Source organism: Salvia splendens, chromosome 5, assembly GCF_004379255.2.
Source record: "Salvia splendens isolate huo1 chromosome 5, SspV2, whole genome shotgun sequence".
Classification (NCBI taxonomy): Eukaryota; Viridiplantae; Streptophyta; class Magnoliopsida; order Lamiales; family Lamiaceae; genus Salvia; species Salvia splendens.
Genome location: NC_056036.1, coordinates 14,527,315 through 14,549,625, shown reverse-complemented (window position 1 = coordinate 14,549,625; position 22,311 = coordinate 14,527,315). Strand labels below are relative to the sequence as shown.

Here is a 22,311-nt window from a genome sequence, read left to right as displayed (position 1 = left end):
TTTAAAATGAGAGGTCTTGGATTTGAATCTATGCATTATTAATCAAGTGTACATGTGTTGGGTTAGTGATAAAGTGATTACTAGCTACCTAATAACAAAAGTGTCATGATTAAGTTGATTGTAATGCGACTACTAAATTTCCATTTATCAATTAAAATAAATATTAATAAAATCAAAATGCATGTTTGAATAAGCTAAGCAGAAGGGCAAAGGATAGAATAACTTTTGTGTCATAACTCTGAACCATCATTGTTCTGAGGTAATTGGAGATATTCGAGAAAATCTCCCTCTTCAACTTCTAGTGCAATTGGAAGTTCATCTAAGTCAGTCTTTGTTCATGTGAGAAACACCTTGCACTTGGAGCTCAGCTTACATTATTATTGCAATTTTGTTTAGCACCCTTGTAGTAAATTTGAATTTCAGGTTCAGGTTAATTATAGATCTGAACATTTAGTTAAAGCTCAACAAAGAGAAGAACAAAGATGATGATGAAAAACACATGGAACCCAAAAACAGAGAGAGTATATTAAGTGGCATGGCCAATGACCCAAATGAATCAAAGAATGAAGACTTGGATGTTAGTTTGTTTGTGATCCTTATAAGCTTAAAGTTGGAGCTCAGGTAGCTTTGGCTGCCGGTGTGCTCGGGCTAGGCATTCCCATATGTGAGACGCGAGGGGATAGTCGAATCCTTGGACTGGGGCGTGGCGATGGGATTGGTCCGTAGTTGGTGATGAGGCCGAACGGCACCCTAGGCGATAGCCTAACATGCTCCATTGCCTGGGATTGTAGCTCCGTTGGGTACTCCCGTACGCACCCAATACGTGGTCCAGCACCGGTGCTCCATTTGCGCGACAAACGCTTAGCAAGGTTGGGAATGGGATTTTGTTTATTTATAGTAGGAGGAGCATCATCATCAGTTGCACACCTCTACAAAAGAGAAGCAATGAATTGTGACATAGTAGTATACTAAACTGCAATTGTGTGTGGAAGTAAGCAAAACATGAGTAAGTACCTTGACATTTGCAAGATCGACAGAATGGTCTTGAAGAAAGGTTATGAATTCTTGGAAGTTCTCTTCTGTTGGGAGATAGTGACCACTATAAGGCCAGATGGCCTCAAGAAGACCGTTTTGAGCCACCAATCTTCCTGCGGCCGTGATGGCGCCGCCTGCCAAGAAGCTCGAGTGCTGGAAGCGCCCTTTCTGCTTCCGTCCGATGTACAGAGTCCTCATGGTGCTCAGCACGAATATCCATTTTGACCCCTCCACGGTGCTAACCAAATCGCCACTCTCTTTGTACACTAGCTTCCCATCTTTGATCACAACTTCGAACGATTCCCTCTCTTTCTGTTTGTTTAGGAGTTGCATGTTGCCAAATCAAAGAAAAATAAATATTGGTACTGAAACTACTACTGTACAATTTCTCCTGTAAACAATTGGTTTTAGGATGGAACCCTATCGAAGAAGAAGAAGAGACGGAAACAAGACTTACGGGTCCGAGATATTTGATGCATTGGCGTTGCAAGTTGATCCTGGGGCATTTATCCAGATTTAATTCTTTGCCATCTCCCACATCCAACCTTAAATAAACCAGCATGTGCATGTCAGCAAAAAAAAAAAAACACACAGGACTTAATTTCACATTTTAGAAACAACAAAGTATAATACCAGTAAAAGAAGGGTTGTGTGCCTTCACTTAAAAACCAGACATCGTAGTAGATGTGTAAATTGTGGCCATACCGATGCCGTGGATCAATCTGCACAAAATATGCATATCTCACATCATTCAAATCAAACTATATATAGGAGACGATTCTTTTGAGAACTTTGTTAAAATGAGAACTGTATCTGTGAGAATCATATCAGTTTGCAAATATATTAATATCAATCGACATCATATATATCTATTCCTAACTAAATATCAGTTCGTGACTCAATATCAGGAACTGATATGTTTTGTGATTTCAATGATATTAATATATCAGCTGATATGATTTTCATATGTGGAAGTATTTTTGACTTACTGCTTCAAGCCAGTGTTGTAGAGCCAGTTTTTGAGCCTTTTCATCTTTGGACAAACCCTTCCCAACCTTGGCCGCTCTGGTTCTGGCTCGAGCCCACCGTGAAACTGCAGTTTCAGGCTTCTCATCATTGAAGAATGAGACAGAGCTCCTCTTCAGAGCTGCAAAGTCCAAAGCCTTCCACCTGAAACAAATTTATAATCACAATGAGAAAGGGCTAATTAACATGCATGATTTGATAAGATGAGTGCTGAGAAACAAACCACAGCTCCTCCACAACTACTGCACAATCTGCAAGGTTTCTTCGAGTTCGGTAACTCTTGTAGACCTTCTGCAGCTTCACTGCAGCCGCATCGAGCTCAGTAACAGGCCGCGGAGAGAAGAACGTAAAGTCAGGGTCAGGGGAAGAGGACGGATTTCCATTCGAATCATCATCCAATCCTGATTTTTTCAACTCTTCAACTATATTCTTGAATGAAAGCTGTGGTTCAAGAACTATGTTCATCGCATCGATATTTCGCACGTGCAACAAGTTCTTCTTGCACCCTTTTGCCATTGATCTGCAACTACTTTTCAAGGATTTTTCCAAGATTTTGATTTTTCTTCAATCAATCCTCAACACCTGCATGATCTTTAATGTCAGATTATTTCACTCTCAATACAAATTAGTTTCCAAAGTGTTAGCACAAATAACTGAACAATGACTAACCAGAACTCAAAATCCCTTATTAGGAGGAACAATTATGTTTGTGAATATGATCATTACCTTCACTTTATATAATTCTTGAAAGTGGAGGTGAAATTTTGGACCACACGTGTTGTGGAGACCAGAGAATTTGAATTCTTTTGGTTGTCTTCTTAGATTTCAGACACTGAGAAATTTCTTTACAAATGGGAATGCTTAAAAAATGGTGGATTGATTCAAACAGGTGGCTGTTGATATAACTGCTACAGTTGTTTTTTCAAAGCTCAATATTTCAAAGAATGATTATTCAAGCATCGTTTTTGTTGGACTTGGAATAAGTTTTTTCTAATGTGTATAGTAATTTTTCATCAGCAATCATTAAAAACACATGAAAAATATACACAGAGCAAGTCAGCAATGGGACTCTATGATACAGTGAAAAAAATCTTTGTTCAGATTGTCAGATTTTTTATTTTGGTCCCCACTCACAAATGAGATATAAATATGTAAGGTTATTTATTGGAGGTAGAGAAAATAAAATATGTCCAATCAATGGTTGCATTATTGGCAGTTTTTAGTTTTGTAAAAGTCAGCTTCAAAACATTTGTCTGCTTTCAGAACTCTATAACGGTCAGTCAGCACAAGAGAAGCTTGCGCTGAATATTTTTGTGTGATCATATTCAGTGTGTTCATCAAATATGTTTACTGTTTCTTTTCTCCACTTTTTTCGATTTACTGAATATAAGGACCAGATAACGTCATTAAATTCATCCTCTAGAACTGCTCCCAACTACATGGTGTGACAAGTCCATCCCCACCATTTTTTATTGATGTTTAACTTTATCTTCTAACTTTAGGACAACATTCCTTACTATGAATTCTATTTACTATATCCACCATTAATTGAAATCCAAGTTCTGGGATAAAATGTTTATTTTTTGTAAGGAATTTAGAAGCTATATTTTTTTTACTAGAATAGTATTGTGTCACACTAATAATGTCAGAATTTGTTATAAATCAGTACCCATATATAGTTTGACAAGCACAACTAAAGTATAAAATATCAACACAAATTTGTGTTGACATTTTAAATATCAATGCTAACACGGTGTATCAAAATATCAATTAAGTTTATGTTGATATCTGAATATCATCGTGTTGATATTTTAGCAATGATAACACCTCCCATTTCATATCCTATTAAAATAGTGCACTTTATTATTTTAAGTGCATAGTATTTACTATTTATTAACTTTTTCATAATATATTTCCTGTATACTGTATCCTCATTTTGCACGCTCGTCTATAAAAGCACATTAACTAACACAAAGAGCAATAAAATAAGATTATTTATTAAGTCACACACTACCTAATTTTTATTAAATCATATGTCACACCAAGATGGGGTATTATGGGTTGGGTCAATATATGAGTAACCTATGGTTGATATTGGACCATAAAATATTCTAACAATGCGGGCATAACAATATATTTGTTTTAACGCGGTTTCAAGTTTTAATGGAAAGACGTAACGTATATTTATCGTCATCGCCACATTTTTCTTTGTTTTAGCAAAGGGGAACTATATTAATTGGGCAGGGAGGGGGTATGTACTACTATGTAGTAATATCTTATATTCCCAATATTGATCACTGATAATTTTTTAAAGTTGTTGATCATTTCTAGTATTTCTTTTTTATGTAGGTGGCGTGTGCAAAATCACATATGTGAAAAAAATGAAATATAACTCATAATCATCCGGTATCATATGTCCTAATCAATACGTAATTACATATTCCAAATGCTAATAGGAGTATTTATCAAATAAAAATCCTATACCGCTGCCCTCATAGATGTGACAGTTGATCTACTTTCTTAAGTACTATTGAAATCCCACCGGCTTTCATGCAAATAAATACTAATCCAACAATTGACCCTAAAAAAAAACTCTTGTGGGCATGACATATCGCTTGGATTATTTTAATTTTGCAGCTTCAATTTGCACCAACTGTTAATTCGTTTAGGTCATGCGATTATTTATGTTAATCATTAGGTGAGTTATTTATTTCTTTTAACTCTCAAATATACTCCCTCCGTCTGCAAATAGGAGTCTCGTTTTGCCATATTAGTCCGTCCGCGAATAGGAGTCTCGATTCACTTTTACCATAAATGGTAATAGGGTCTCACCTTCTACTAACTCATTCCACACACATTTCATTTAAAAATAATATATACAAGTGGGACCCCTATTCTACTAACTTTTTTCTACTAACTTTTTTCTACTAACTTTTGTTTAACATTTCTTAAAACTCGTGCCGCCCATAAATGGGACTTCTAATGGTGGACGGAGGGAGTATAATGCAAAAGGAGAGTGGGTTAGGTGTGGCATGGGGGTTTAGGTATTTTATTAAACATAAGTAATCCACAATGAAAATCCATTGGCCAAAGGTTCAGAAAACAATTTTTTTATTCATTTTGCGTGATTTAGTGTGGCCACGAATTACTTTTTCATGACTCATGTACATAATTATTAACACATTTTACTTTATTAATTTTTTGTTTAGTGTCTAAATAATTTTTTTCCAGTGTCTAGATAAATTTGTTTATAAAATTAATGTACTTAAAATATGAACTACTCCACTATTTGCATTTTTGTTAATCTCTTAAAATTATGAATTTTCTATTTATGGGTTTTTTTCTTTAATAAGATACGACCAATTTTTCATTAACAATATTTCAAATAATTTTTTTATTTTCCTTTTATTTTACCAGTTATTCATTAAGAGATGGAAGAAGTATTATTTGTTTGAATTATTAACAATAAGACTAGGGGTGAGGAAAAAATACCGAAATATCGGCCTTATCGTACCCGAAAAGATACCGAAAATATCGAATTTTCGGTACACTATGATTTTCGGTACGGTATGATACCTTATCGAAAGTTTTCGGTAAGATAACGATATGAATTTTCTTATCCCCCGGCATACTGAAATTCGGTATATACCGTAAAATATAAATATAATTATACATAAAATATACTTTATATATTTTTTTATTATAAATCTATTGTGAAATATAAGTGTAATTATATGTAATATATTTTTTTAATTATAAAATATAAATAATATATTAAAAACTAAAATATTCTATTTTTATGATATTGAAAGTAAGGTATACCACAAAAGTACGGTATACCGAATTTGTGTAAGGTATACCGAAAATGAGGTACAATATCGATATGAAAATTCGTCATACCAAAAATACGGTATACTGAAAATTTTGATAAGAAAAAGATATGATTTTTTTTCATACCGAATTTTCGGTAAGGTATATACAGTATGGTGGTTTCGGTAAGGTATACTGTACCTACCCACCCATAAATAAGAACAGTACTAAGTTAGAAATTTTCATGAATCTTTTGAAAGTATATTTACATTTAAAAAGTAAGAAAAAATTTAGTTGGTCTATTTAGAGATTACATATTTATTGCCGAAATTAGACCATTGACCATGACTCCAGGCCGGTTAAGTTTAAAGAAATTTGGAACAAAAAATCACCAGTTAACCATTGATCCGTCAGTATAAGAGTATTAGGGATGTTCGATTTGTAAGATTATATACCATGATTAATCATAGATGGATAGTCATGTGATAATTAGTCTTACCCAACCACAAACTAAATAATCTCACAAGTCACAACTTAGTGAATTTATATTTGAATTTATATGTGATAATTACTACAATTTTATCACATTAGTTTGATATTATCCGCATTTAGTCAAACCCGCATGAATTTATATTTGGATCACTCTAAAAAAGGACTCAAACTAATTAGGGATGGATGACACTTATATACTAATCCAATCTCTCTCACTCACTCACTCATCCTATATGGGATAAAGCATGTACCCAACAATTCTTCACCCCGGAAAAGACGAGAGGTGTGAGTACGAATCCCCTACTTCACCCAGATCAATTTATATAATGTTTGGTGCAAGTTAAGTTGTGTGATTTCTTTACAAATTAATCGTTACAATGTAAATGACAAGTAACTAGGCAGTTATATAGTAATGTACCTTAGAAAATTCTGGTGCACATAGCCATTATTGACATGCATGTGCGCGGCCTTTTCCCGGTAGCTGCAGAAGTGAAGATCCTACAAAAAAGCAAGAGGGAATTTATTAGATAAATGTGATTTGGATTTACTGATTATCCAACAATGGTAGATAAGTATTTAGTCACTCATTTAAGTCATTTATACTGTATATGTTATGACTTATTTAAACAATGCATGCATTTGTGAAATGAAATATGAGATCATAAAATACACATGTTGTCTGTTCTGTTGTAAAATTGAACATCATGGAATTGATTTTATTTGGGTTGGGTAGCCCGTCAAGCCATTTCATAGGATAGGAGTATTCAATAATGAACTAATTGATTATCTTATATCCAACAAATATATATTCTAGCCAAGAAGTATTGAAACAAATATCCCAAAGTTGATGTTTCGAATGATTTTGCATATGACCACCATTTACGAAAGTATGAAAGGTATGCATGAAAATGAAAATGAAGAGAAATGAAGAATCCGTTCCTACCACAAATATCCTCTTCCCCTCTACATGGTGGTGGGGCCGTCAACCGCCTCAACTTTCTCCATTTGCCTTTCTTATTCTGTTTTCATCATCTTTCTGTTACTTTCCCTCAAACCCCCGCAACCCACGCTCATTATTGCCTCTATTTTAATTTACCCCCCACATATCTCTTCTTTTTTTATTCAATCATTTTTACCTTTAACAATATTCGTTTGAAGAACATTTATTAGGTAAATAGTAGTACTAAAATTAAAATCAACCTTCAGTATTAACAAGGTTATTTGAATAGTTCAGTAATAAAAGGGCAGCCTTAATAAAACAAGACAGACAAGTTGTTTTACAAATGTGTTGTAAAACAACATTTGTGCTGCTGCAATCAATCATAAATAATTAAAATCAACATTTGATCTGCTGCTGCAATCAATCATAAATAATGTGTATATGTGCTAAATCGTTGTAATATATAGTAAATAATGTATAGAATCAACGTCCCACAACTACGGTTAGAGAGACATTATTGCGAGACAAACTGTTGTGCTGGGAAGAAGTCCTTCCTGTCTCAGAAAAGCTCGACTTGACAACAAACGCGGGTTGCTTTGGCTCGGGAAGCTTCCCAATCTCAGTGCTTAGCATCGACTCCACAGCCGAAGTAGATGGCCTATCTTCCGGCAGCTCTTGAACGCACAACAAACCGATATGGATGCACCTCATCGCCTCCGCCTTCTCTCTCACACCCCACACTCTCCTATCTACCAAACTCTCAATGCTTCCCACATTCCACAACTTCCACACCTGATCAATTGTCAATATCATGGTTACAAAATGGTGTAACTCTCTAATCCATTTAATTGAATGTTTTCAGTTATAGTTGAATTAACTAACATGTCCTAAGAGGCTGAGGGAGCCTTCTTCTTCGAAGCTTATGTTCCGTGTACCTGTAGCAATCTCCAGCAGCACCACTCCAAAGCTGAAAACATCTGATTTCTCTGAGAATCGTCCCTCTAATGCGTACTCAGGAGCCATGTATCCGCTGCGAGCAAACCAAGATGGATTCATCACCTACCTATATAACTAATTCAGACAAAATGTTGTGCCTAGTTAAATAACACACCACTTACTATGTTCCTACCACTCTTACAGTCTGGACATGATCTTGTGTGCTTCCTAATATTCTTGCCATGCCAAAGTCTGATATCTTGGGGTTCCAATCATCATCCAACAATATGTTGCTGGGTTTGAGGTCTCGATGGATTATCTTCAGTCTCGAATCTCTGTGAAGATAGAGCATGCCTCGAGATACACCACATATGATGTTGAAACGCTTGCTCCAATCAAGGATCTCTTGGGATGAATCTGGACATAAATCCACACTATTATTATTGCAGTGTCAGTAGCTAATAAGTACAACATAGTAGTACAAAGAAAAAGAAGAACTGACCAAATAGGAAAAAGTCCAAACTCTTATTAGGCATGTATTCATACACCAACATTGTATGATTGCTCTCCACACAGCACCCAAGTAGCCTAACAAGATTTCTGTGCTGAAGTTTGGAGATGAGCACTACTTCATTCACAAACTCTTTCATCCCCTGTCGAGATGCCTGCGACAGCATCTTCACCGCGATTTTTGTACCATCCGCCATTTCTCCCTAGAGCATGTCATCATCAACGAGACAGGAAAATATGGAGAACAAATGAGGGGTCAGTCTGTGAGGCTACCTTATAAACAGGGCCAAAACCACCCCTCCCTAGCTTGTTAGCTTCGGAAAAATTGCTGGTGGCATTTGCTAGCATCTCCATCTTAAACAAAGGTAACTCTTCAAGATTACCCTCACTTAATTCATCTTCAAAACTCCTATTAATTGCTCCAAGTTGAATGCTTTCTCTTTTGCCTATGAATTCACACTCAACTAAGTTTTAAAATAACAAAACTAAGCAATATATATACAAAATCAAGATGCAAATTACATAACAAATTACCTCTTCCCTTGTCCATCCATTTCCAACAAAAATATGTGCAAGTGCATATGACAAAAAATCCAACAACAGCAACAACTATTGCTATGATCTTCTTGGAGTCCTGTTTGCTTTCTAAAATTTTTAAAAAAAACAATCAGAAAGTAAACAGGATATATAAAGTCGGTCCTGTAATGAACCAGCTTTCTGCACATTACCTAGCACAGATTTAGAAACGCGAATATTGACATTGGAGCCACTTGAGAATTTGACAAGGTCGATCAACGGGTGTGTATAGAATCTGCAGCCAGCCAGGCCGTAGAAGCCGTAGGCGAGGCATGAGCAGTTGGTGAGGCACCGGACCTCGCAGTCGGCCTGCGAGCCCAGCCACAGGTCTGATTGGCTCGACAAAGTCAATATCTGAAGAGTCAAAAATCCATCAGCCTTCCCCCCTTCACAATCCAAGGTGGCCCTCCTCGCGCAGCCACTGCTCTCATTGCCAGCATCAAGGGGCTGGAATCCTCTTGGACAAGTACAAACCGGTGAGCCTCGTGAGTCGCAGACACCAAACTCCCCACATCTGATCCACCACACACACACAGAGAGACTAGTAGTATATTAGATTATGTTGTAAGTACTAACTTGTAACGCTATGCAATGTGACTAAGAAATAGAACCTGCCAGAAGTCTGGCATGGATCGGATTGCCCCTTGCAATATATCGGGTGTAGGAGGATGGCAATACTGAAGAAGATGACATGATAGTTCATCCTCATTGTTTCAAATTCATCAATGGTGCAAAAGATCAACTAAATATTTTTCAATGTCTGATGGAGAGGGAATTGACTGGCTTCATTTTATTCAAGCAAGTGTTCCACTCACCAATTTTCTATTTACATTAGATTAGATGCCAGGTCAATCAAGTTTTATTTTGTATATTAGTACGAGACGTAGCAAATTTGAATGGCATCTGAAGACTTGTCAATATAGTTAGTCAAGTTATTGTATATCAAAATCAGACCATTCATGTATTTGTGGAATTACAGTGACTAATCATTTCTCGTATAGAATTACTGACAGTGCTAGAGACTTGTACTACATTACTTGTTATTAATAGACAAATATGAAATCATAGAAGGAAAGAAGAAAACGTTTTAGTGACAATATTAGCAGAGAGAACTAAGAAGAAAGTACATGAATTGACAGCTTGGAGAAGTAAACGCCGTGTTGTTTATGGCATCACTTATTAATAGTATTCTCATCATCTCATGGCTTACACGTATATAATTCATATTCAAATTACATTTGATATTAATTTACGGTGTGAGATTAAATAAGGGACTCCTTACGTAATTCAAAACAACACAAAAAAATGGCTGAATATTTCATGTATCAGTTGATTCTGTTCATCACTTACCTATATTCTTGCCAATCATGGAGCTTAGAAACAGACAGAATCACATCCAACATCCTCCTCAAAGACCCCTACACCATAACCTCCCCGAATAACGTCTTCAAATTCGGATTCTTCAGCCCAGCCGGCACCACCACGCCGCGGTCTTCTACACCATCTCCCCAGCAACCGTCGCATGGATTGCCAACCGAGACCATCCCCTCCCCGACTCCTCCAGCGCCGCCACCATCTCCAAAGACGGCAACCTTATACTCATAGACGCCAACAACCAAACCATCTGGTCCACCAACGCCACCACATCCTCTCCCGCCAACACCACTCTCCGGATAGACGACACCGGCAACCTCATCCTAACAGATGATGCAACCGGCGCCACCATATGGGAGTCGTTCTCCCGGCCCTCGAACGTCCTGCTCCCAACAATGAAGATTATAAATAGTGTCAATACAGAAAACAGAATGACACTGACGTCGTGGAGGAGCGCCTCCGACCCTGGAGTTGGAAACTTCTCCTGTGGGATTGAGCGGTGGAGAATCCCGCAGCTGTTCGTGTGGGAGGGAAGGCGGCCGGTGTGGCGGAGTGGGCCCTGGAATACAAGACATGTTCCGCTACTATGTGCCCGGATTCAGCACTTTGAGCAACGACAGCGCTGGAAACTTGGTTAATGTGATTCCTCAGCAGAAGGTGCTGATGATGTCACCGTTGAATGCTTCTGGAAACATTGCGCGGATGATTTGGGATGATCAGATTAGGAGTTGGGGGAAGGTGTGGTCGGCTCCGGAGAAGGCGTGCGATGTGTATGGAAAGTGTGGGCAGTTTGGGAGCTGCGACGACACTGGCTCTCCAGTTTGCTCTTGTATGAGAGGGTTCGAGCCCGCGAGTAGAGAGGAATGGAGTGGAGGGAACTGGAGCAGCGGCTGCTCCAGGAAGAATCAGTTGCATTGTGATGGAAATGGAGATGGATTCTGGAAGATGCAGTTTATGAAGGTTCTGGATTTTGCTGAGCCGTTTCCAGCTGCAGGGGAGGACGAGTGTCGAAGGAGATGCTTGGCGAATTGTTCGTGTCTGGCTTATGCTCAAGAGTCCAACATTGGTTGTATGATCTGGACTGATGTTCTGATCGATGTTGAGAAATTCAATGGTGTTGGCGTCAATCTTTTTATTCGTCTCTCTGCTTCAGACTTGGGTACTTTTTCTTTTCTCCCTTCAGTTTCTAAAATATAAAGCCTTACATAAAGATGTGACTTGTTATTAATGTTGTTTTATTTAGACCACAACGGAGACAAGAAGCTGTACATCATCATTCCAGTAGTTGCAGCTTTTATTTTCATCCTGGTTGCTTGGTGGTGGATGGTGAAGAGCAAGAGGAAAGGTAAGAAGATTACATTCTGAGAAACTAGTATGTGTATGAGCATCAGTCTTATGTTGTTTTGTGAAGAAACAGGGCAGATATCTTCATCGGTTTGGAGTGCCATGGTGTTTGAATCAGAGTCGGATAAGGTTAACACCGGGGAGCTGCCACAGTTCACTTTTGAGATGCTGGCAACTGCAACGGATCAATTCTGTGAGAGCAATCTTCTCGGGAGGGGCGGTTTTGGTCCTGTTTACAAGGTACTACAATCCTAGGCATTTTCAGATTCTAGTACTATTTATCAAATTGCAAGAGATGACAGTGAGAGTGGTCTCAGGGAATTCTGCCAGATGGAAAAGAAGTCGCTGTCAAGAGACTGTCAACGGAATCTGGACAAGGATATCAAGAATTCATCAACGAAGTCATGCTGATGTTGAAGCTCCAGCATAGGAATCTAGTCAGATTGCTGGGAGCATGTGTGGAGAAACAAGAGAAGATTCTGATTTATGAATACATGCCAAATAGAAGCTTGGACTTTTGTCTCTTTGGTTGGTTTCCTGTTCTTGTTATGAACTTTTTTGAGGCAATGCTCTAACTTGTGTTGTGTGGCAGATGCTAAACATCCTTTGCAAAAGGCCCTAGATTGGAAGAAGCGTTTCAGTATTATTGAGGGCGTTGCGCGAGGCCTTGTGTATCTTCACAGGGACTCACGACTCAGGATAATTCATCGCGACCTCAAGCCGAGCAACGTGCTTCTTGATGCATAAAAATCTCAGATTTTGGTATGGCACGGATATTCGGAGGCAACCAAGACCACCATGACACTGCAAGAGTCGTAGGAACATTGTGAGTAATTAGGCCTATTGTGTGTCCAAGATTCTCCCAAAGATAGGCCTATTGCTCAAACAGTTGTGTCGATGCTCAGCCGAGAAATCAATCGTGCATCTTCCAGCTCCGAAGCAGCCAATCATGGCAGAGAAGTGGCATGCCTCCGCCACTGGTTTGACAGAACTAGCAAACCAAGTTAGATACTCAATGAATGACCTCACTCTCACTACGCTTCAAGGTCGATGATGTTTGCAAATATGGACTGTATTCCCAACTTTGATCATGTGCTAGTATTTACCTATCTTGTTCCTGTAATAACTCATACCAATTTTTTGGCCAGCTAAAACTGAAAAGTAAACAAAGTTTGTCGAGAACTCGAGTAAGAAACAGTGCAATTTCAAAAGGTTCAAGAAACTAGCCATAGATCCACATTAGTTTTAGTTCCATCTTTTATAGAATCAACCATAGTGATACCCTTTGGAGGTGTCACATCAATTACTCTTTCAGACTTGGATACCTTTTCCACTATAGAATCACCCAATTTTATTTTAATGGACCCCACGTCATATTTTTGTTTATATTTGTAGTTAAAAAATTCATTTAATTACACTAATAAATTATTTTACATTAATTTGTTATTATACTTTAATACAATTTATAAACTAATTTAATTACTATAATGATTTTTTCAAAATAATAATGTAAAATATGTTGGAATCTTGAATTTAAGAGCATCCACAACCGTGCTCTTGCCAGCGGCACGGTTGTGGGCCCGGGCGGTACTATTCATGCCTGCTCTCTGGCAAGAGCACAACACCCACAACTGTGCTCTTCCGCAAGGACGAGCACAATTAATATAAAATTCAATTACACAAAAACATTTCCATAATATTAAAATTCATTTAAAACCCACAATAAATATTACAAATGACAAATAAAATTAAACATTGCATAATTAAAATCCTAAAAATTAAAAATTACATAATTAAAATCCTAAAAATTAAAAATTACATAATTAAAATCCTAAAAATTAAAAATGACACTACTCGTTGCCGAATTTCGCCCACATGTGGTTGATTAGGTCTTCTTGTAGTTGATTGTGGATTCGAGTATCGCGCATTGTGTGTCTTGTCAAATATGCATGCCAAATCCATAGGCGGTAGTCGGCGACCGCCTCAAGGATAAGCGTTGGGCCGCCGCCTTTGTGACCGCTCAAGTGTTGCCCCCTCCAAGCAGTCGGAGGAGGAGCAGGGGTATTCGCCGCGACATATGCTTCGTAAGCGGCACGATGTTGTTCGTAGTATTCTTGTTCTTCGCGTTCCGCTTCCGCCATAATATGGGTGAAATCCATTTGAGATTTTGAGTGGGGGATGAATGTGTTGATAGTTTGTATGAGAATTATGAATGAGAGATGAATGAGAGATGATTTGATGTGATAAATGGATGATGAATGTGTGTATTTATAGATGATTTTGGGGAAAAAAAAATAAAAAAAAATCAAAAAAATTCAGAAAAAACGGGAAAAAAACGGCCATATTTTTGGGATTTGGAAAATATTTTTTTTTATTTTTTAGCATTATTTATAATTAAATACCGATTTTTAAAAAAAAAATAAAAAAAAGTTTAAACACAACGGCTATGCCGTTGACGAATGGGAGCGCGCCACGTGTGCGTCCGCTGGCACGGACGTGCTCGATACATCGAGCAGCGCCGTGCCAGCGGCGCGGCTGCAGCGGCGGCGGTCCTGCGCCTTGCCAACGGCGCGGACGGCGGTGGCGTCTTTCGCCACCGCTGCGGATGCTCTAAGATGTCCGGTCAATGAAGTTTGACCAATAATAAATGTGACGAGACATTTAATTTTGGAAAATTAAATGATATAGCGTCGATCTACGTTCCGCGCAGATGACCGTAGTATATTCACTTTCTCAAATCCGATTCCCGGTGAGTGAGAAATAGTGGATTAAAGTTGGTCACATTGTAGCATTTGATAAAGCTATGAGTTGAAAGTGTAGGGAGTAATTAACTAGTGTTAATTATCCCACATAGGAGATGAGACACATCTTTAAATGTGTATTTATTAAGTGACTTATTACACTTAGTAATTATCGTGGACTAAGATGGGTGAAACACGCGTGCACACGCGCGCCGAGCCGCGCCGCGCCGCGCCGCGCCCATGCCCTTGGACTTGGTCTTGGTCTTGGTTCTGGATCCAAACATAATGTTTTGGACCACCTCAGTTTTGGGCAGCAGCCTGATCAACGTGACAAGCTGCGCCTTGATCAGCAGCCTGATCAACTCTGCCTACTGCGCCTTGAGCAATGACTTGATCAGTGTCTTGATCAAGTCGCTTCACGAAGTCCACAAGTGATGGTTGAACTAAGGCGTGTACAACGTCTAGATTCAACGTCGACCACTGCAGCTTTCAAACTCGTAACGGCCGGCGGTTACAGGCCCGCCATAATGAGCCATGATGACAGCCATCAAGGCTGAGTTGACCCCCGCAGTGGACCAAGCCTATAAATAGGCTAGTCATTCCTTGCATTAGTACACAGAACAAGATACGAACATACTCACAAGCATCATACTCTCTCTGCATTGTCTTCCTTCCCGAAGTTTTGCCCTCTCCTCTTCCAGTTCGCCAGAGCTCTGTTGATTGCGGTGCTGCTTTATCAGAGACGTAGCCGTTTTATCTTTGGGGACGACACGCCAAACCGAGAGCACTACCGGGGCGTATCTCGTCTTGCGGAAAGAGACCTACTCGACTCAGTTAAGTTTTATTTCCAGTTTATAGTTTCGATTTCATTGTAATTTTCAGTTTTAGTTCTTACTTCTTAGGTTGTATTACGCCTGGTATTGTTTATCTCTTGTAATTCCAGTTTTCCCCAACAATAGCAAGACGAGATATACTTGCCGTTGAAGGTTTCGGACCTTAACTGAACTTAAAACTATTGAAACTTAATACCTTTGCTGGAGATGTCAACTGAATCCAACACCGTCGCTCCCACCGCCGCCGCATCTCCATCCACCTTGTCGACCACTGCACCGGTCAACACGTCCTCGATTCCGACGATGATGCCCACTCCCGGGCGCTATCCATCTTCATCAACAACCCCTTGGGAGTTTGTTAACCCCCTTGGGCCCACTGGTGGATCCACCTCGAGTGGATCGGTTGGTTCCACTTTTAGTGGTTCCTTCGAATCCTTCAATGGATCAAGTGCTGGGGCCTTCGGGTCTCACGCGAATGCTGAGGCCTTCGGGTCTCACGCGGGTGCTGGTTCCTTCGGGGCTGGTACGACCATGGTGGGCTCTATGCCCAACATGAATGGTGGGGGCTCTATGCCCAACATGAATGGTGGGGGCTCTATGCCCAACCACATTGCTGGCTCAAGTGGAGTCAGCTTGAATGGTTCATATCATGGACCAAGCTCGGTGCCTTTGATGCCGAGAATGATGCCGCCCGCTGAGAAGCCCTCCAAGTTGGGAGGATCTGACTTCTAGAGGTGGCAACAGAAAATGTTGTTCTACTTGACAACATTGGGGGTCGTGCACTTCCTCAAGGAAGATCAAGAGACAAGACTGGAGGTCTTCTCCGACTACGACGCATGGCATAAAGGGGATTATCTATGTAAAAAATTTATTTTAAGTGCACTAGATGATAGCCTCTACAATGTATACTCTAATGTAACCACATCTAAACAAATGTGGGAGAACCTAGAGAAGAAGTACCGTAGCAATGATGCTGGTACTAAGAAATTTGTAATAGCTAAGTACTTGGACTACAAAATGGTCGATTCAAGACCAGTGATAGACCAAGTACAAGAGTTTCAAATTATCATCCACGAACTCGCCGCCGAGGGGATGAACTTGCCGGAAGCTTTTACTTCTGGCACGATAATTGAGAAGCTTCCACCTAGTTGGAAGGACTTCAAGAGCTACCTTAAGCACAAGCGAAAAGAGATGACCCTTGAAGAAATGATCGTGAAATTGCGCATTGAATCTGACTTGCGAAAAAACGACCAAAAGGCTAGAGGCAATGGCCCCTTTGAAGCCAAGGCCAACTTGTTGGAGCGAGGTGGTCCCTCCAACAAACGACCTCGCCCAAATCATTCAATGTCAAAGGACAAAGGCAAGGCAAAACAGCCTGTGAAAGGCGCCTGCTACAAATGTGGCAAACCTGGTCACTTCGCCAAGGATTGCCGAAGCAAGAGCAAGAAGCCTGCTGCCCATGTCGTCGAAAAGAGTTCAAAGACTGGGATGAGAATGACCTCATTGATGTGGTCACCGAAAAAGCCAACTTGATTGAAAACAAGGGAGGCTGGTACATCGACATTGGAGCAACTGCTCATGTTTGTGCCGATAGGAGTAAGTTTTCAACTTACAATCCTGTTGATGGGAGGAAGATCAACATGGGGAATCAAGCATCATCCGAAGTCAAAGGAACTGGAGATGCGATCCTCAAAATGACGTCTGGCGTCTCTGTCACGCTGAAGGATGTGCTGCATGTGCCCGACATCCGCAAGAACCTAGTCTCTGGATCTATACTAGTTAATAAGGGTTTTAAACTTGTATTTGAATCCGATAGGTTTGTTTTGTATAAGTTTGGAAAATCTCTCGGAAAAGGTTATGTAACCGATGGGCTTTTCAAGCTTAGTGTGGCTACGCGCCATGGTCCCAAGCCTTTGGCTATCAATAACAATGCGTCTATTTCCTCTTACTTGATTGAGTATTCAAACTTGTGGCATTGTAGATTGTGACATGTAAATTCAAAAGCCATTAAAAGATTAGTGAATTTAGATTTACTAAAGGCTAATGAAGTGGATACCAAGATAAATGTGAAATTTGTCTTGAAGCAAAAATGACTAAGTTTCCATTTCACTCGGTTGAACGAAGCACAAAACCCCTTGAATTAATTCACACGGACGTATGTGATTTAAAGATGGTGCAAACTAGAGGTGGTAAAAAGTACTTTATCACTTTCATAGATGATTGCACAATGTATTGCTACATTTATCTTTTAAGAAGTAAAGATGAAACAATAGAAACGTTCAAAAATTATAAGAACGAAGTTGAGAATCGACTTGGTTGTAAAATCAAAACGATTCGAAGCGATAGAGGAGGCGAATATATAGCCCCGTTTGAGGAGTTATGCAACGCAAGAGGTATAATCCATCAAACGACTGCACCATATTCATCACAATCTAATGGTGTTGCAGAACGCAAAAATCGAACTCTAAAAGAGATGATGAATGCACTGCTTCTGACTTCAGGATTACCACATAACATGTGGGGGGAAGCTGTTTTGACAGCCAACTATATCTTGAATAAAATCCCTCTCAAAGGCAAGGATGTTACTCCTTATGAGTTGTGGAAGGGAAGGAAGTCATCCTACAAATACCTCAAAGTGTGGGGGTGTTTGGCAAAGGTGGTGGTTTTTCCGCCCAAATAAGTTACAATCGGACCTAAAACGGTTGATTGCATCTTCATTGGATATGCACTTAATAGTAGTGCATATCGATTTGTTGTCCACAAGTCTGAAATACCGACTATGACCGTGGGAACAACAATTGAGTCAAGAAACGTGGTATTTCTTGAAAATACATTTCCTTGTAAAAGGAAGGAAAACGTAGCATCCAATTCTGAGACAAGAATTGAGGATGAAACCACTAGTTTTAAATCAGCGGATGAGGAACCTGAATCGCGCAAGCGTGCAAGGCCCGATCCAAAGGATACAGTACTAAGACGTGGTAGTAGAGTCAGAACACCAAAAACATTTGGTCATGACTACATTGCTTTTATGTTAGATGAAGAACCGACATCTATAAAAGTAGCCTTCGATGGCCCAGACGGGCTACATTGGAGAGAAGCTGTTCAAAGCGAAATTGATTCAATTTTGCTAAACCACACTTGGGTGTTGGTAGATCTACCTGAAGGTGCGAAACCTCTAGGTTGTAAATGGGTACTTAAAAGGAAATTTAAGGCCGATGGAACAGTGGATAAGTATAAAGCCCGACTAGTAGTAAAGGGTTTTAAACAAAAGAAATGACATGACTTCTTCGATACCTATTCACTTGTAACAAGGATTACATCTATCCGAGTGCTTCTCGCTATTGCTACATTGCACAATCTTGAGATTCATCAAATGGATATAAAGACCGCGTTTCTAAATGGTGAACTAGAAGATGAAATTTATATGGAGCAACCCGAAGGGTTTGTAGTACCTAGACAAGAGAAAAAGGTATGCAAGCTCGTAAAGTCTCTATATGGATTGAAACAAGCGTCATTGCAATGACACTTGAAGTTTGATAATGTAATGTTTTCAAATGGGTTTAAAATCAACGAGTGCAACAGATGTGTCTACATCAAGAGCACTAATAACGGTCACGTTATAGTGTGTCTATACGTTGATGATATGTTAATCTTGGCTAGCAACACTCAAGTAATTAACGATACAAAGGTCATGTTAAAGAGAAACTTTGACATGAAAGACATGGGTCTAGCCGATGTAATTCTTGGAATGAGGATTCTAAGAACGTCTGATGGAATCATCTTAACACAATCACATTTTGTTAATAAGATATTGAATAAATTCAAAGCTTATGATGGCGCGCCGGTTAAGACTCCAATTGAACTCGGCATTCACTTGAGCAAGAACAAAGGCGAGCCCGTTGCACAAGAAGAGTATGCACGGGTCATCGGGTGCATTATGTACTTGACTAATTGCAATCGACCTGACATTGCTTGTGCTGTGAACAAGTTGAGTTGTTACACGAGCAATCTAAGCAAAGAGCATTGGAGAGCTCTTGTGAGGGTTTTGAGATATTTAAAACATACTTAAAATCATGGGCTACACTTCTTGAGATACCCCCCGGTACTTGAATGGTACTGTGATGCAAATTGAATATCCGAAAATAGGGACTCACTTTCAACAAGTGGATACGTCTTTACTATTGGGGGTGGTGTTGTATCATGGAAATCCACAAAACAGGCATGTATAGCCCGATCAGCAATGGAATCAGAGTTCATTTCCTTAGATAAGGCTGCTGAGGAAGCCGAGTGGCTTAAGAACTTCCTTGAAGATATTCCATGTTGGTCTATGTTGGGATTTACGCACACAAGGCTTTCACACACTCAATAAGATCACACACACACTCACTGTTGTATGAGATCACACAATGCAGAAAACACACACACTCACACTTTGAGTATTGAAGATGATAATCTTGGAGAGAAAACTGGAAAACTCTTTATTGATTAAACTCTACTCTAAACTACATACACGGTGAGCTATTTAAAGCTCTACAATCAAGTAGCAACTGCTACTAACTAACTACAAGAAGAATCAAGAAAGCAAGAAGAATAACCGCTACATCTCAGCTAACTAACTGCTGCTTCAACGGCTAGTTCGGCTAGGTTGCTTCTTCCTTCTCGGTTCAAGACCGAACTACTTCCTCGGCTTAAGACCGAACTCCTTCCTCGGCTCAAGACCGAACTCCTCCTTCTCGGCTCACAACCGAACTCTTCCTTCTCGGCTCACAACCGAACTCTTCCTTCTCGGCTAGTTCCAGCTCAAAGCCGAGCTTCCTTCTTCTGCCTTCTTCTTCTCGGCTAGTTCCAGGCTAGTTCCAGCTCGGTAAGCCGAGCTTACCGAACTCTGCCTTCTTCTTCCAACTGAAATGAGCACTCCATTATTACAATTCTCCACCTGAGGGCTCATCTCAGTTCTTGCACAAACATTGATCAATTTCTTGCAATGATCAAACTTGTCTCTACCTAGAGACTTTGTTAGCATGTCAGCCGGATTGTGCAAGGTGTTAATCTTAATCACCTTCACTCTCCCCTTTTCAATCTCATCTCTAATGAAATGCAACTTTATGTCTATGTGCTTGCTCCTTTCATGAAAACCCGGATGTTTAGCCAAGCACATAGCTGAGCTGCTGTCACAATGAATCACCATTGTCTTTTGGTCAAAACCAAAATCAGAAATCACTCCCTGAATCCAAAAACTCTCCTGTACAGCTGCAGTGAGAGCTATATACTCTGATTCTGTTGTTGAGAGAGCAACAACACTTTGCAACCCTGACTTCCAGCTGATTACAGTTCCAAACATGGTGAAAAGATAACCTGTTTGGGACTTTCTGTTGTCCAGGTTTGCAGCATAGTCTGCATCACAATAGCCCTGCACAACCTCCTCAGATTCACCTTCCCAGCCATTGAACACAATCCCCCAGTCCTTAGTTGACTTCATGTACCTCAATATCCACTTAAGAGCATTCCAATGCTCCTTCCCCGGGTCTGCCATGTATCTGCTAGTCACTGAGATAGCATGAGCAAGATCTGGTCTTGTACAAATCATAGTGTACATGATACTCCCAACAACACTAGCATAAGGGATAGCCTTCATCTCATCAGCCTCTTGCTTAGTTTTAGGGGCTTGTTCCTTTGATAGCTTAAAACTCTGGGACAGAGGAGTTGATGCAGCTTTTGCATTTTCCATTTTGAATCTCTGCAAAACTTTCTCAATATAGTCAGTTTGCAGCATCCACAGCTTCTTGCAGCCTCTATCTCTCTGAATATGTATGCCTAGGATCTTCCTTGACTCTCCTAGATCCTTCATTTCAAAGCTTGACTTCAGATCTTGTTTAACTTTCTGAATTTCTGTCATAGAAGGCCCTGCAAGTAGCATATCATCCACATAGAGTAATAGGTAGGCAATGGGAGTCCTGCCTGCCTTCTTGATGTAGATGCAATCATCATATTCTGACTTGGAGAAGCCAATCTTCTTCATCTGTGCATCAAACTTCTTATTCCACTGTCTAGGACTTTGCTTAAGTCCATAAAGACTTTTCTGTAACAGGCACACCTTGCCTTCTTCTCCAATCTTCACATAGCCCTCTGGCTGTTCCATGAAGATAGTTTCCTCTAGATCTCCATTTAGGAAGGCTGTCTTCACATCAAGCTGTTGTAGCTCCCAGTCAAGCTGATTCACCACAGCCAATAGAATCCTAATCGAAGTGTGCTTCACAACAGGTGCAAACACTTCATTGAAATCGATTCCCTCCTGCTGTGTAAAGCCTCTAGCCACCAGCCTTGCCTTGAACCTGATTCTGTCTTTATCAGTGGTCTCTACCTTCTTTTTAAACAACCACTTGCAACTGATCAGCTTCCTCTCCTTTCCATCTGTATTCAGCTTGGATTTGTCCACCAAAACCCATGTTTTGTTCTTGAGTAAAGACTCTATTTCCTCATTCATGGCTTCAATCCATCTTTCTCTATCTTTGCTCTGCATAGCTTCTTTATATGTGAGTGGATCTGCACCATCAATACTTTCAGCTGCACACAGCGCATAATACACAACATCAGAGAACTTTGTTGGTGGCCTTGTTTCTCTTCTAACTCTGTCCCTTGCAAGCTGATAGTCTCTGATAGAGTCTGATATAGACTCACCAGCCTGGTTGCCCTG

General features: G+C 39.8%; 2 protein-coding genes and 1 pseudogene across 5 annotated transcripts; 1 reads left to right on the top strand and 2 right to left on the bottom strand.

The window, feature by feature from the left end:
• Positions 1-437: 437 nt before the first annotated feature.
• LOC121804773 (IQ domain-containing protein IQM4-like) lies at positions 438-7,350 on the bottom strand. Of its 3 annotated transcripts, XM_042204435.1 has the most exons (8): positions 7,307-7,350; positions 6,782-6,861; positions 2,285-2,643; positions 2,025-2,205; positions 1,669-1,757; positions 1,493-1,580; positions 1,015-1,347; positions 438-929 (listed from the first exon to the last, which is right to left on the bottom strand). In XM_042204435.1, the coding sequence occupies exons 3-8, from the start codon at positions 2,575-2,577 to the stop codon at positions 618-620; spliced, it is 1,296 nt and encodes a 431-aa protein (XP_042060369.1). In that variant the 5' UTR covers positions 2,578-2,643; positions 6,782-6,861; positions 7,307-7,350; the 3' UTR covers positions 438-617. The 3 variants fall into 3 exon arrangements, with proteins under 3 accessions (XP_042060369.1, XP_042060370.1, XP_042060371.1); XM_042204436.1 differs by lacking the exons at positions 6,782-6,861; positions 7,307-7,350 and adding an exon at positions 2,788-2,962; XM_042204437.1 differs by lacking the exons at positions 6,782-6,861; positions 7,307-7,350 and adding an exon at positions 2,731-2,765.
• Positions 7,351-7,657: 307 nt separating this feature from the next.
• LOC121804769 (G-type lectin S-receptor-like serine/threonine-protein kinase At1g11300) lies at positions 7,658-10,134 on the bottom strand. Of its 2 annotated transcripts, none has more exons than XM_042204425.1 (8): positions 9,937-10,134; positions 9,478-9,839; positions 9,284-9,394; positions 9,023-9,195; positions 8,742-8,952; positions 8,422-8,656; positions 8,186-8,333; positions 7,658-8,095 (listed from the first exon to the last, which is right to left on the bottom strand). In XM_042204425.1, exons 1-8 carry the CDS (start codon positions 10,032-10,034, stop codon positions 7,787-7,789), a joined length of 1,647 nt encoding a protein of 548 aa, XP_042060359.1. In that variant the 5' UTR covers positions 10,035-10,134; the 3' UTR covers positions 7,658-7,786. The 2 variants fall into 2 exon arrangements, with proteins under 2 accessions (XP_042060359.1, XP_042060361.1); XM_042204427.1 differs by having other exon boundaries at positions 7,919-8,095; positions 8,239-8,333.
• Positions 10,135-10,599: 465 nt separating this feature from the next.
• LOC121802526 lies at positions 10,600-13,260 on the top strand (annotated as a pseudogene).
• The last annotated feature ends 9,051 nt before the right edge of the window (positions 13,261-22,311 follow it).